General features: G+C 37.4%; 1 protein-coding gene across 9 annotated transcripts in view; it reads right to left on the bottom strand.

The window, feature by feature from the left end:
- The window catches only part of AFG1L (AFG1 like ATPase), a 247,255-nt gene that overhangs the window by 137,524 nt on the left and 95,641 nt on the right, over positions 1-14,090 (bottom strand). For all 9 annotated transcript variants that reach the window (XM_073022389.1, XM_073022390.1, XM_073022391.1 and 6 more), the window contains one exon: positions 5,508-5,607. In XM_073022389.1, coding sequence (XP_072878490.1) covers positions 5,508-5,607 — 100 coding nt within the window. The remainder of the gene's footprint in view (positions 1-5,507; positions 5,608-14,090) is intronic.

Here is a 14,090-nt window from a genome sequence, read left to right as displayed (position 1 = left end):
AGGCACAGGGACTCAAGCCTACAATCCCAACATTTTGGGAGGCTAAGGCAGGAGAATAGTTTGAGCACAGAAGTCTGAGACCAGCCTGGGCAACAGAGGGAGATCCACAAAAAATTTAAAACTTTGCTGAGCCTGGTAGTCCAAGCTACTCACAAGGCTGAGGCAGAAGGATCGCTTGGGCTCAGGAGGTCGAGGATGCAGTGAGCAGTACCACTCGCCACCATGCCCAACTAATTTTAAATTTTTTGTACAGATAGGCTCTCATTATGTTGCTCAGGCTAGTCTCAAACTCCTGCGCTCAAGCAATTTTCCTGCCTAGGCCTCCCAAAAGGCTGGGATTATAAGCATGAGCTATCACATCCAGCCTGTTTAGTTTATTTTAAACAACATTTCTAGTGCCTTGTAGCGGTATTGCACCACGGCACTCCAGTCTGGGTGACAGAGCAAGACTGTCACAAAACAAAACAAAAATAAAACAATACAAAACAAAAAATAAAGTAGTAATCACAAGCGGACACTGATTTGGGGTTTTAACAGCTGCATGGTGTACAGAGGGTGAGGCCTTGGACCCAAACAAGGCATGAACTGGAAGTTAGAGCTAGAAAAAACAGTGAAGTGCAGGACAGCAGTCTTTGGTCCCTTATTCCCTCCACCCGCCTCAAGTATGACTTCCCCTTCTCTTCTACAAGACCTTCCGAGACACTCCACTCCAGAGTTATTTACTCTCTTAGGTTCCTAAACTTGGTGTTGCTTTACATGACCACCAATTATTTTCTATTAAAATTAATAATGAGTAAATATTCCTCACAATTTTATATTAAAATTAAAGTTAATTTGTCTATAAATTAACAATAAATTAAGTTATTATAAACAATAAATTATTAACTGATTAGGCTATGATTGTAGCCCCTATCACCAACAACCATCCATTCTTGCCCAGGAAATTGAAGCATTATAAGTAGAAATGGAGGGAATGAGACGAATGAAGCAGAAGGAATTAAACAGAGGGGCTAAAGGATTAATAGAGAAAAAAAATATGTGTGTTCTTCTCCATCAGGCATTATTTTCTAGACTCCTAACTGCTAGTTTTTTGTCTGTGTTGAATGGCAGACACACCATTTACCCAGCTGTACAACTCAGAAAGTTAGAAAGTGTCCTTTCCTTTTTCCCCAGTATCTAACCTATATCCAAGTGCTGTCTACTTCACCTCCTAAATCTCTCTCAAATCTATCCTTCTCTCCATATCCATTGCCATCACCTCATACCTGGGTTTCTTAACTTAGGCACTACTGACATTTTTGGCTACATAATTCTTTGTTGCAGGGGTTACATTATAGGATACTTTGGCTATATTCCTGGCCTTTACCTACTAGATGCCAGTAGCAGCCCTCTCCCACCAGGTGAGAGAACCAAAAATGTCTCAGGTGTTACCAAATATTCCCTGGTGAGCAAAAGAGGCCCCTCGTTGAGAATCACTGCCTTATACCCTTATACCAAAGTATATTCACTTCTTGTCTAGTGTGCTACAACAGCTTCCTAATATGTCTCCCTGCATGTACCATATTACTATACCCCATCTAGTAACCTATTCTCCAAACTACAGCCAGAAGGGTATTTCCAACTCAGATCACGTCAGTCCCTGCTTAAGATAAGCTTCAATGGCTTAGCGTTTCTCTTAGAATAAAATCCAAAATCCTTATTATTGCTACAAGGTGTAGCTCTTACCTCTACAGATTCAACTTGTACTTTACTGCATCCTTCTCCCCCTCACTCTCCACTTTAGCCCCACTGGCTACCTCAAATGGGTCATTCTATCTCCAGCCACTCGGCTTTGCCTCAACCCTCTGCCAGCTCTTGTAGCAGTCTAAGAAGTTGCTTCTATTTTAAAAGATGGATGGATGGATGGATAGATAGATAGATAGATAGATAGATAGATAGATAGATAGATAGATCTGGGGCTGGGCGCGGTAGCTCACACTGTAATCCCAGCACTTTGGGAGGCCAAGGCAGGTGTATTACCTGAGGTCAGGAGTTCAAGACCAGCCTGGCCAACATGGTGAAACACTGTCTCTACTAAAAATACAAAAAATTAGCTGGACAAGGTGGCAGGTGCCTGTAATCCCAGCTACTTGGGAGACTGAGGCAGGAGAACCGCTTGAACCCAGGAAGCAGAGGTTGCAGTGAACCGAGATCACACCACTGCACCCCAGTCTGGGCAACAGAGCGAGGCTCTGTCTCAAAAAAAAAAAAAAAAAAAAAGTTGAATGCATTTTGATGGCTGGAAAAGAGGACACTCTTCTTTTTTTTCTTCTCCCCCTCCCCACCTTTTTCTAATGTAGTACTTTGAGTTGCTATTTTAATAAAAGGACATTCTTTCTCTGGGACAGGATAGACAGAGATCAGTGATGACCATAAGGCAAAAAGATCGAAAACAATGCATAAAAAGAGTCACAAAACCTAAGTTCTAGTCTTTGTTCTGTCATTCACTATCCATGTGATTTGTTTTTAATTTACATATAATATGTAACTTTTTTTGGCCTACAGTTCTATGTTTTTAGCACATGTAACCACCACTATAATCAGGATGCAGCAGTTGCATCCTGAAGCTGCCCTTTTGTAGTCAAACACCTCCTCACCCCGGACCTTGGCAATCACTGCTCCATTCTTCGTCTTATAGTTTTACCTTTTCCTGATATGCTTAGTCTCTCTGAGTCTTTTTCTCCATGAATAAAATTACATACACACACACGCACACATACACATATACGTCATCTTCATTACATTAAAATATTAAGTTATTTATGATGATTGTCTGCTGTGGCTAAAAAACCTGGTCTATGACAAGCATCCCATTCCTTCCACAGTTTATATTTAGAAAAGGCTTTCTCTAAGTTTGTCCAGTTTTTGCAATTCTGCATCTTGAACTTTCAGTCTTCTCCAGAAGGGTGGCTCCAGCTCAGATTTCTGCAAGTTACCCCGATACACCGGTAGCTTTGTTCACTCCTACAAAGCTAGGAGCTGCAAAATATTCCTTTACCCCTCCTGGTGGCTGTCCTTTCTCAGTTAGTTAACCACACTGCCACAGTCTAAGCAGCCTAATTATCCTTTCAGCAGTCTTTGCTACAGGGCTTCCAAAATTGTTCTAGCTCTTCGCTATTTATGAGCATAGCTTGTCACTGAATGTCTAAAGGTAATACTGATGCCACTGTCAAATCAACATGTCAGCTGTCGTAGAGACAAGCTTCACTTCCACCTAGATAGAAGATCTAATATTAAAAAGCTCACTCCCTTGGCTCATAGGGTTGCTAACACTAGTTAATCACAAGAATGCTGTATATAACATTACATGGATTTTAATAAGTACATCTGCAAAATCACTCATAATTCTTTTGTAGTACAATGGATGAGGTATAACTACAATTGTTTGAATAACTGGATCCAAAAAGTGGTGATTAGTTAATTGATGTCTTCCTAAGACAAGGCCTCCAGTGGTATGCAACAAGTAACTTAATTTAGTCCTATCTGATTTATACATTTTAATTAAGGAATGGCTAAAGATATAGAAATATGATTATCAAATGTATAAATGTCATAGTAGGGATAGCCAAAAAAAAATTATGTTAGAATCATACTTCAAAAATACTTCAAACATACTCCATTTGCAAAACAAAAATAAATACAAACAAAAAAACAAAAATAAAAAATACTTCAATAAAAATCAATAAAATGGAACAACATAGACTAATAAGTTGAAATGTGATATGAAGAAAAAGAAATTCACTACACAAACATAGAATGAGAGAGACCTAGTTTCACAGCAGGCTACATAGTAAGATCTTGGTCTGTTAGCAATTTTAAATTCAATATATGCCATCAATGTGGCACAGCTTACTTTAAAAAAAAAGTTCCCACTATGACATTCCTCTTTTCAGACTCACTAATGAATTCCATGTTACTAATTGCAATGGTTAATTCTCAACCTCATTTCAGCTTGTAGCAGCATTTAACAGAAGTATTCATCAACCCTTTTGTTACTACTTTTCTTTTCCTCGCTTGACACTCTCCTGGTTCTCCTCCTACCTCACCAGCTGCTCTTTCCTGCCTCCTTTAAGACTGATGACTTCCAAATGTACATCTCTAGCCCAGACTTTTCCAATGAAGTCCAAACTCTGATATGCATCCCCCTTGTCACCACAGAAACCCCTACCTCCACCTCCCTACCCAAATCTGCTTTTTCTGTAGTCTTCCCCATCTCAGTAAACAGCAACTTCATCCTTCCAATTGCTCAGGCCAAAACCTTTGAGTTATTCTTGATCCCTCTCTCTTTTGTCATACCCTAGATCCATCCCATCAGTAAATCCTGCTGACTCTGCCTATACAGTATATCCAGAACCTACCCTCTTCTCATCACTTTACTTCTCCATTACCTCCCCTTGGGATTGTTGCCGTAGTCTCCTAAATGGTCTCCTTACTTCTAACTCTGAAACCCCATACCCACACTCTATTCTCAATACTGCAGCCAGAGAGATCTTTTTAAAACATGCAATCATCCAGTGTTCATTCTAAGACTATTTACTGAGAACCATCTATGTGTAAGACACTGTTATAGGTGCTGAGAACACATTTGAGAACAGAAGAGATAAAAATCACTGCCCTCATGAAGCTTTTGTATCCTGGAAGGGAACAGATAATAAACTATAAATATAATAAATAAGTAAATTATATGGTAGATCCATAGTGCTATGGGTAAAAAAGAGAGCAGGGTAAAGGGAAGTAATACCAAGAAGAAAGGGATGTGTTGCAGGTTCAGGGAAACAAGTCTAGGCTTCACTGGCAATGTAACTTCTGAGCAAAGACAAAGGAGGTGAGGGCTTAGCCATGCAGGTATCTGGAGAAACAGCACTCCAGGCAGAAAGATGTTCCCATTAAGTCTCTCAGGAAATATTTGTGGTTTCTTAGACCTTTAACTGAGCACATGATGGGCTGAAAGATGCAAGATTTTAAACTTGTTTTTAATCTAAATATTACTTGTATTTTAATTTGTAAGTACTTTCTTAATAAGCCACAAGTGCTTTTTTAGAAATGATAATTTAAGTGAAGTATTAGCAACTATTCATGCAAGGAAGTTTTCGTTCTTTTTCTAAAATTTAATTATGAGTTTTGTCTTTCATTTAGTTGAGTTTCTTTCATGGTCCATAAAAAGCAGTCCAAAAGGCCTGCATTTTTTTTATAAGCACATATGACATATCTAATATTTAGGGGGAAAAAACACAAGAAAACAGCAAGTGCACCAAACATGGGAATCAACTGGATTTAGCTTGCTAAGAATATATAACTTTTCAAATACAAATACCAAATGATTTTTCAGATTAAGCCAGTTATAAAACTAGTAATAAGCAAAGTCATCAGATTTACTAACACAATAAATTTAGTACAAAATTATGGATTTTTAAAAGCTTGTTAGTTTCCACCTAATTGGATGAGACTAGCACAATGTTTGTTTTTACCTTCCGGTGGCCTGTTGGATGTTGCCACAACGACGACCCCGTTTTTGAACAGATTTTCAAAAAGCTGTTTCAGAATCATGGCATCAGCAATGTCAGTGACCTATTGACAACAACATATTTGTTTTATTTTAATTTCACTTCTGCTCTAACAAATTTGCTAATGGATCATCTTTTTTTCAAGATGGAAGTAAATTCCAAGAGAAAAATTCTAATTATCATCATGAAGAAAAGAGTAGATAATTAAAATCATGAAACACTGTATATCAGCCTTTTAAACTTGACTCTTCTTTTTTGCAAGCCTATCATTTCTACACAAATTACCAAATGGTTCTATGATAACTTCTTTTATAGAACTACAGGTGGAAAGCATAGATAATTGTCCTAAACATTTAGGAAGTCTAATTAATTAGAACTAACATGACCAACACCCTCCTCCTCTTCCCACCCGTTTCCCACCTCCCCCAAAAAAAGAGAGATGAAAAAATAATAATAAAATACACAGGCTGTTTGAGATTTCTAATACCTTTCTGGCAAAGGTCCCTGGAAAGGTGACTTTAAATGGTCATGGGACTTTAGAAATAAGGACAAGTAGCCAGTGAGACATAATCAGCTGCTGTTGAAAATAGAATGATATGACATAGATACTATTGTGCAATTGTTGCACAAAACAATTCAACAGATGGCCCATCACAAAAATAAGCAATTTCATTGTTCTTTTTAAGTGCCTTCTATTACTGTCCATGAATAATCAAAAGGCACTGCAGTCACTTCCAGCACAGCCAGCCTCTGCTAACCTTCACAAACACAAATATTCCTTCTACCAAAAAAAAAAAAAAAAAAAAAAAAAAAAAAAAACCTTTCAAGAATGGCTAATATAGTCCCTTAAAAAAATAACTTGTGACAATACTGGAAATGCATAATACAGATAAAACTATTCCATCCAAGTTAGGTTACAGAGAAATATAATTATTGGTCTTTTCTAAAATTGTTTTTTAAATTCACCATTACAAAGTAAGCTTAATGATGTAACTTTTTCTAAAGGCTTTTAAAATTCACAAAGAAAGACAACAATTAAGGAGGGAAAGAAGATGACTCCAAAAATAAATTTGTAATGAAGATTGACATCAATCATTGTAAGTACATAATAACATGGGCTTTAGATACTCCCAGTGTAAAAATGTCTTGATCTTTCTTTGATAGCACATTTCAAATAATCTCAGTACAACTTGCTTTACATATATCCACAAGATATAGTACATTGTTATTTTTAAACCCCATTAGAGGACATAAAAATTGGTGAATTCTTTCAATTAAATCAAAATCCTAAAAGTTACAAACTGAATGGTTATAATGCAATTAACAATAACCTGGGTTGCACAAGTCTAAATCACTTTTCTTTTTACAGCTAATATCTTACTCAAAGGTTTAATTATTTCTTTCCCACCTGAAAACAAAACCATGAAATAGGGATGTATTTTTTTATTTTTTATTATTTATTTATTTATTTTTGCTGTCTCAGGTTATAACTAAAAAACTGCTAAAGATTCCTTACATTAAAAAGACTTCAGGAATTTCAAAATGGTGATTAAATGAAAAGGAAAGTGGTGCTGATATTATTTAATTTAGAGTTTAGGATCACTGTCAAATTTGGCTTCCGCAAAAACACTGACAGAGAAAGTCCTTTTCAAATGCTTGAACACCAGTGGCATTTCTGATGAGAGGACAGAACGAGCTTGCACATTTTAATAGTAACTGCACTTTTAAATTACATTGCCAATACACTGACTTTTTAAAAGAACAATATCAATGAAAGGTTGCCCGATTTTAGAGAATAAAAATGGTCATTTGACTATATCATTAATGTCTTTGAAAAAAATGTAAAATAGCTTTTGTGCCCTAAGGTTTAGAAAACTGAAGGGACATTTAGCTTATGACACAATGCAAAGGTTTAAACTGAAAGTTGAAGAAAGCCAACAGTAAAGGCCTGTGGTTGAGTTATAATTTGCTGTTTTTATATTTCAGAATGTTTTTGCCCTATCAGAGCAAATTAGCTTGGAGAAGCTATGACTAATTAATAAAGCAGGAGTCACTTGGTGTAGCTGGGTGCCAGTGTATACTCTTTTGATCTTGTCCCCGCACTTGTTCAGCCTTGCCGGGGAACAGTAATTTTACAGTATAAGTGAACAGAAGACAATTGGCCACACATTCTTGGAGAGCTGGCTTTTTCAGTACCCAGCATTTCATTACCACCACGAACAAAAGAGAAGGCTACAGATTACCAATAAGGGTAGTCTGCTAATACAGAGAGTGGAGACATTTCATTAGCATTAAAGAGAAAAGATTTTTTTATAACCTAGAGTTGCTTTCCATTATGACTCACTTAAGTAAAAAAGGAAAAAAAAAAAAATCTAATGGTGAATTTACATGTGTGAGTGCTTGAGTCTCAGTCATCCACTGATTGGTACGGTGCCATATAATGAGTGACAAACATAAGCATGCATTATCAGTAATTAGGATTAGCACAAAAATAAGCACCTAGTTTTTATTAGCAGTTTTTAATAGCTTTCTTCCTGCTTCATAAAAATGGTTAAAACTATTTTTTAAATGATATTGATAGCTTATAGAGGAGAATTTTGCATGATCTTCTGCTCATCAGAATCCTTTTTTTTTTTTTTTTTTTCTGGACCGGTATTAGTAAAACATCTATTCAGTGTCCCTCTCAGAAGAGATATGAAGAAATAACATTTTAAAAAATCAGTTTTCCTCACTAATCTGATGTCTTCAGAACATAAACAGTTTAACATGTAACATAAATATTCCAAGAGGACATAATGAAGATCCTAAGGAAAACTCTGAAAATAAGGTATTATTTATTTCACCAACCAAAACACATTAAAAAAAAAACAACCTATCCAAACACATTTCTCAACCAAGATGAGAATCGAGTATCTAACACCTCACGTAAAACTGAAATGCAACTATTTGAACGTACAGGGTGGGAAGAGGGGGAAGAGCAGAAAAAAGAACTATTGGCTACTAGGTTTAATACCTAGGTGATGAAATAATCAGTACAGCAAACTCTTGTGACACATGTTTACCTATATAACAAACCTGCACACATACCCCTGAACCTAAAATAAAAGTTTAAAAAAGCTGAAATGCTATACTTAGTAAGGAAGACCAAGCTAATGAAGAGCATTCTGCAAGTGTAATCTGAATGCTTACCAAAACATAATCTTTAAAATTCCTTAAATTCAAGAGCACAAAAAAGGAGTATATCCATGTTTTTAAGCAGCAATAATTACCATTCATCTCCCTAGTAAAATAAATATTATATTAATTAACACCACCTAAAGGCCAATAATAACTAGCTAAAAATCAAGGCTACTAATACGATTCCATTTTAAAAGTGAAGTGGTGATTGTAGATATACTGTCGCTAAGAATAAAGTGCCTCAAAAATTCTTTCCTAATAAATCAGCAAGTATTATACTAGGCTTAATAGGCTTAAGGATAATTTTTAGGCGCCACCACTAAAACATCTACCAAAACCCCACCCAGCTCTAGAACTATATATTTAAACACATAATACAAGACTCTTCATATACCAAGGAAAAAGTATAGCATAGCTGTTACTGGTAAACAAGAGCATTAGTGCTGGACTTAAACTGTTAGTTACCAGCTGTGTGACCTTGGTCAAGTTACTGAACCTCTCTGACTCTCAATTTCCTCATCAATGCAACAAAAGCAGTAATAATACCTACCTTGCAATATTGTTATGAGACATAAACTCTCAAGAAATGAGAGATTATGAACTTTGACTATTACCTATGTATGATATATATTCTAGTATTAATATAATTCTGTATTATTAATGTACAGCTACATAGAATTTTAGCTGTAGCTAGAATTATATTTAGCATTATACAGTTATTAAGAACACAGGCACATAGAAAAACACTCAATAAACAGTAACTAATACTATAGAGCATATATAATAGATGGAATATAAGCATTCCAGTAAATACATGGGCAATACCTCAAATAGTTCATAAAAGATGGATTTAACTAGCATGTAAACAAACATGAAAAAAAATCAGCCATATTATTCTGTAAATGCTGATTTTGGGTTCTGTAAATGCTGATTTTGCTTGAGAAATGCTATTACGTGGAAGGGGAGTGGGACTTAATATGAACCACTTCCATAGTTTTCATTTGGTATTAGATTCATTCATTCATTTATTTATTCACTACTTATTCATTCATTCTCAGACACTGTTCTAGAAACCTGAGATGCATCAATTAATAAAGATTCATGCCTTCAAGTTTACATTCTGGGAATATAGATAAACAATAAACATAATAAATAAGTAAATTACATGTAATATGTTAAAAGGTGATATATGATATGAGAAAAAAGGTGGGTAAGGGGCATCAGAAGCGTGGAGGTCAATGGTAAGCTGCAATTTCAAATAGGGTATTAAAATGGGCCTTGTTAAGGATGTAATTGAGCAAAGACATGATGAAATGAGGGAGTTGCTGTTAGGAATATGTAAGGGTGTGAGGGAAACCCCACAGCACCAGTTGCTGCCTAGGCATTAAAAGTAGAACCCAATGGCTTAAGCCTGTGGCCAGAGATAAGAGCTTAGAGGCATAGCTCTTGCTTACAAGATGGGGCTCCTCACTTTTCCTGTTGCTTCCTTTACTTTAAACGAACCATTCAGGCTCTTGCTCACAAGCATAGTTAGCCACATCCTATTCCTACGTATATATAAAATACACATATACATGCATGCTGCTAGTTGCCATACTCTCTTTCTGACTGACTCTTCATTACTGCCTCCTGTGACCAGGGACGAAGGACTGGCCTTCTGACTCATTGCTCCCTCCCTGCCCAGCATCTGTAATAATCAGTCTTTGAACTTATTTTCTATTGTAGTGGTGTATTGACTTGCACCTTCCCTCTGAAGAACCAGGGTCTGCCCCAGGCCAGGATTTTCCTGGGATGCCAGGAAGAACACAACATCAGGCTCCCAGTGCCAAAGCAATGGTCAGACGGCATAAACTGGACATAAGTCAGACAAGAGCCACAAAGGCATATGCCAGTATAAACAAGCTTCCTGTGTGAGGGACTCCTTGGTCATGGGTCAGACAACCAGGCATCAGGCCGTTCTCCAGGTGAAAGACGTTTCCTGTGAAAGGCAAGCTGTAAACACCTATATCCAGCTCCCTGAATTTCCTGTTAGGGCAAGGTTGCCAGCCGCTCTGGTGCTAGAACCCCAATTTAGCTGGGGGCTCTCAGAACAGAGGGACCACTCTGTGCAGAAAGAATGCCCAGTGCAAAGGCTTTGCTTGTTCATTATAAATTGTGTGGTTGGTGGGGATCAGAGTGCTGGCGCAGCAACATTTTGGAGTATATTTCACCCTCTTGAGTTTTAGGAAAGGGGGATAAGTAGAGATTTGGACTTGTGATCATCTAATTTTGGTGTACTGGAGAAACTTCTTTAAGACCTGAAGAAGACAGTTCAGGATACTGAAACTAGCAGGGATCACTTTTTCCCTTAGGGGGCACACTCTTGCCCTTATATTTTCATTTTCTCTGGCTCTTCTAACACTGGGTATATGCAGATATCGGTCTTTTCTTGAATGCAGCAGTAATCTCCAAGATTCAAGTTGGAATTGTAAAGGAAATAAAAGAGCAAGACTATTAACATTTTGCATTCTAGGACATTCAGGTCAAACTTGCTCAGGGGAATAAGGTCTCCCATACTGTCAACTCTTAACATACAAGAATGCTATATTATGCAATAATTGGGAATGGGGGAAAAAAAAAAAAAAAACATGCTACACTAAAATTTGGGATCAAATGAAAGCAATCAATTTGGTATTGTCTTGTTTTGTCATCTCTGTGCATGTTTTCTTCAGAGCCCTGCGGGAAATAAGTAGTTGACATAATACCCAACTACTAACTGCGGTTCCTTAACCTATAAAGAAAATAGGATTGAATCTATGAAGAAAGTAGGGAGCAATGAGTGAGGCTGAACCTGTAGGAGACAAGGTTAGAGAGGAAGTAGAAGGGTTTGAGCAAGGAAAATGACACTACCTTATATAACAGAGTATTTCCCCATTGGAGTACGAGCCCTTTTAAGTTGGGTTTTCTGTTTCCTGTGGCCAAAAGCATTCCTAGCAGATACCTCATCTTTCTCTTCCTGGGCTTTAGCTCATCAGTTAATTCTCTTTCCACTGGAGGTAACAGATTTCATATTAAGGAAAGTGACATTTCCTCACAGTACTTCTTACCAATGTTTATGTTATCTTTTACAGATCATAGGGAAATACGTCTTCACATAGCAGATAGGAGCAAAATACGACTTGAATAGTTCTATTCTCACCAAGACTGTTTGTAAGAAATAGGCACCAGAGATCGAGCTGAAGAAAAGAGATTTACTTGAAACTCCAGGATAGGGACAATACTGATGGCACCTTATGGGGTTTGGCTTGGAATTGGAGGTTGCTATGGAGAGCTCAGCAGCTGTCTAGGGAGTGCTCTAGTGCTCTTTCCCTTAAAGTGATTCAATTACTTTCTATATTTCTTTGTTTCTGTTTCATTAGTAAGAAGAGCTTCCCTCTGTGCCATTTAGTTCAAATTCATTAGAGAGAGGCTAAGACTGGCCCATTTGCCAAGCCACACCATACAAGTCCAAGGTTGCTGAGAAGATTGTGGATTAACTACTTATAGATCAGCTGTCCAGGCATGGTCCATTTAGCTGTGGGACAGATAGGGCCCTGTCCTGTGATATGGAATAAGGGCCTTTAAGGCAACTGAGATGCATGAGTCAATGAATGAATAAATATCAAAGCAATTTGGACAGGGCAGGCAATAACAGGGATCTCTATAACATCTGCTTTCTCTCCATCAGCAAGCAGCATTTTATAAGAGCCTGTTTCCCCTGGATCTCTCTTATACTCAATATGTAATCTGAAAAATCCTTTCTGTAGCCTGCATTTCTTTGCAAGACTCAGTTCATTTGGAACGATAGTGTCCTGACAGCTGTTTTTGTTTATATCAACCTTTTGAAATCTGAACCCAATGGAGTATGTCAGCACAACCAGGCAGGTTTCTGGTAGGACTTCACTATTAAGGTGGCATTATGACTCCTGTAAGCCCTAGGAACTTTTACTTTCATGAGACCCATCCTCAAATAAAAAAACATTACGACTATGTTGGTATACGGACAAATATAATACAGAATAGACAGATACAGGCTGGAGTCATTACTGTTACATTCATTTATGTCCTCAAATTTTAAAAGAAATTAAGATGTTTTCTTGATCCCTAAAAGTATCACAAGCCCTAGACACTGTGTCTGCTGCACCGACTGGGCAAGTTGCCCTGCTTGCTCTGTATCTTCTTCAGGATCATGTGCTTTGCACAGTCAGATTTTCATAGCATCCTAACCTTCTTAGTCTTGCCTTCCAATAATGCTTATGCCATAAAAACATGCCAATCAAGCCAGGTGTGGTGGCTCACACCTGTAATCCCAGCACTTTGGGAGGCCGAGGCGGGTGGATCACCTGAGGTCAGGAGTTCGTGACCAGCCTGGCCAACATGGTGAAACCCGTCTCTACTAAAAATACACAAAAATTATCTGGGCATGGTGGTGCACACCTGTAATCCCAGCTACTCAGGAGGCTGAGGCAGGAGAATCACTTGACCCAGGAGGCAGAGGTTACAGTGAGCCGAGATCACGCCATTGCACTCCAGTCTAGGCAACAAGAGCAAAACTCCATCTCAAAAAGAAAAAGAAAAAGAAAAAGAAAAAAGCCAATCATTTCTCTGAAAGTTTTGAAATCTACATTTTTAAAGTTAAGGGTAACGATTTTTACATGATACCTAGGAAATTCTAATGCCTTTAGATTTCTCATTTCCATGTGGGATATCAACTATTTTGCAGAATTAAATGAGATAAGGACGTAAAAACACATTGTAAGCTACGGATCATTTTACAAAGGCTAGGTATTAATTCACCTCTTTAAAAATTTAACTTCAATACCTTAATCAAAACTGTAACTATGCCAGTTCAGTTTTATTTAGAGATATTTTGGTTAAAAGGCTAGTAATGGAAAAATCAAGAGAAATGGCCGCTATTGATTCATCACTGACTTTTGTTCTTGAAAGTAGCATAACTGTTAAGTCAGTGCTTTTTCAAACAACTCAATGAGGCCCTTTTCCTGCAAAACATTGATGTGATTAGTATGCCTCTTCAGAAAGGCAGGAGAGCATCTGTTCTTTTCCATAAAGCCTTTCCTTGGAAGACCTTTGCAGTTCTAAATACAAAGGTGAGTCCCGTCTGTCTTAATATGACTGAAGGAAGAAAGAAGAAAAGATCCCTCTTCCCTAGATGGATTAGTATAACAGTATTGCTGGTGAAAATTCTTTCCCTTCCATCATAAATCTCGACTATTGTTAGCTATGCGTACCCGTTCCTAAAGGAGACCAATCATGCATGCTTTGGGATAAAAGCATCTTGGCCATATCATCTCCCCACTAATCCAGATTATAAAACACAGAAGAATAGGAAAT

The sequence above is a fragment of the Chlorocebus sabaeus genome, chromosome 13 (assembly GCF_047675955.1).
Source record: "Chlorocebus sabaeus isolate Y175 chromosome 13, mChlSab1.0.hap1, whole genome shotgun sequence".
NCBI lineage: Eukaryota > Metazoa > Chordata > Mammalia > Primates > Cercopithecidae > Chlorocebus > Chlorocebus sabaeus.
Note: the sequence above shows the minus strand (reverse complement) of the source record. Positions and strands in the feature narration are given on the sequence as shown.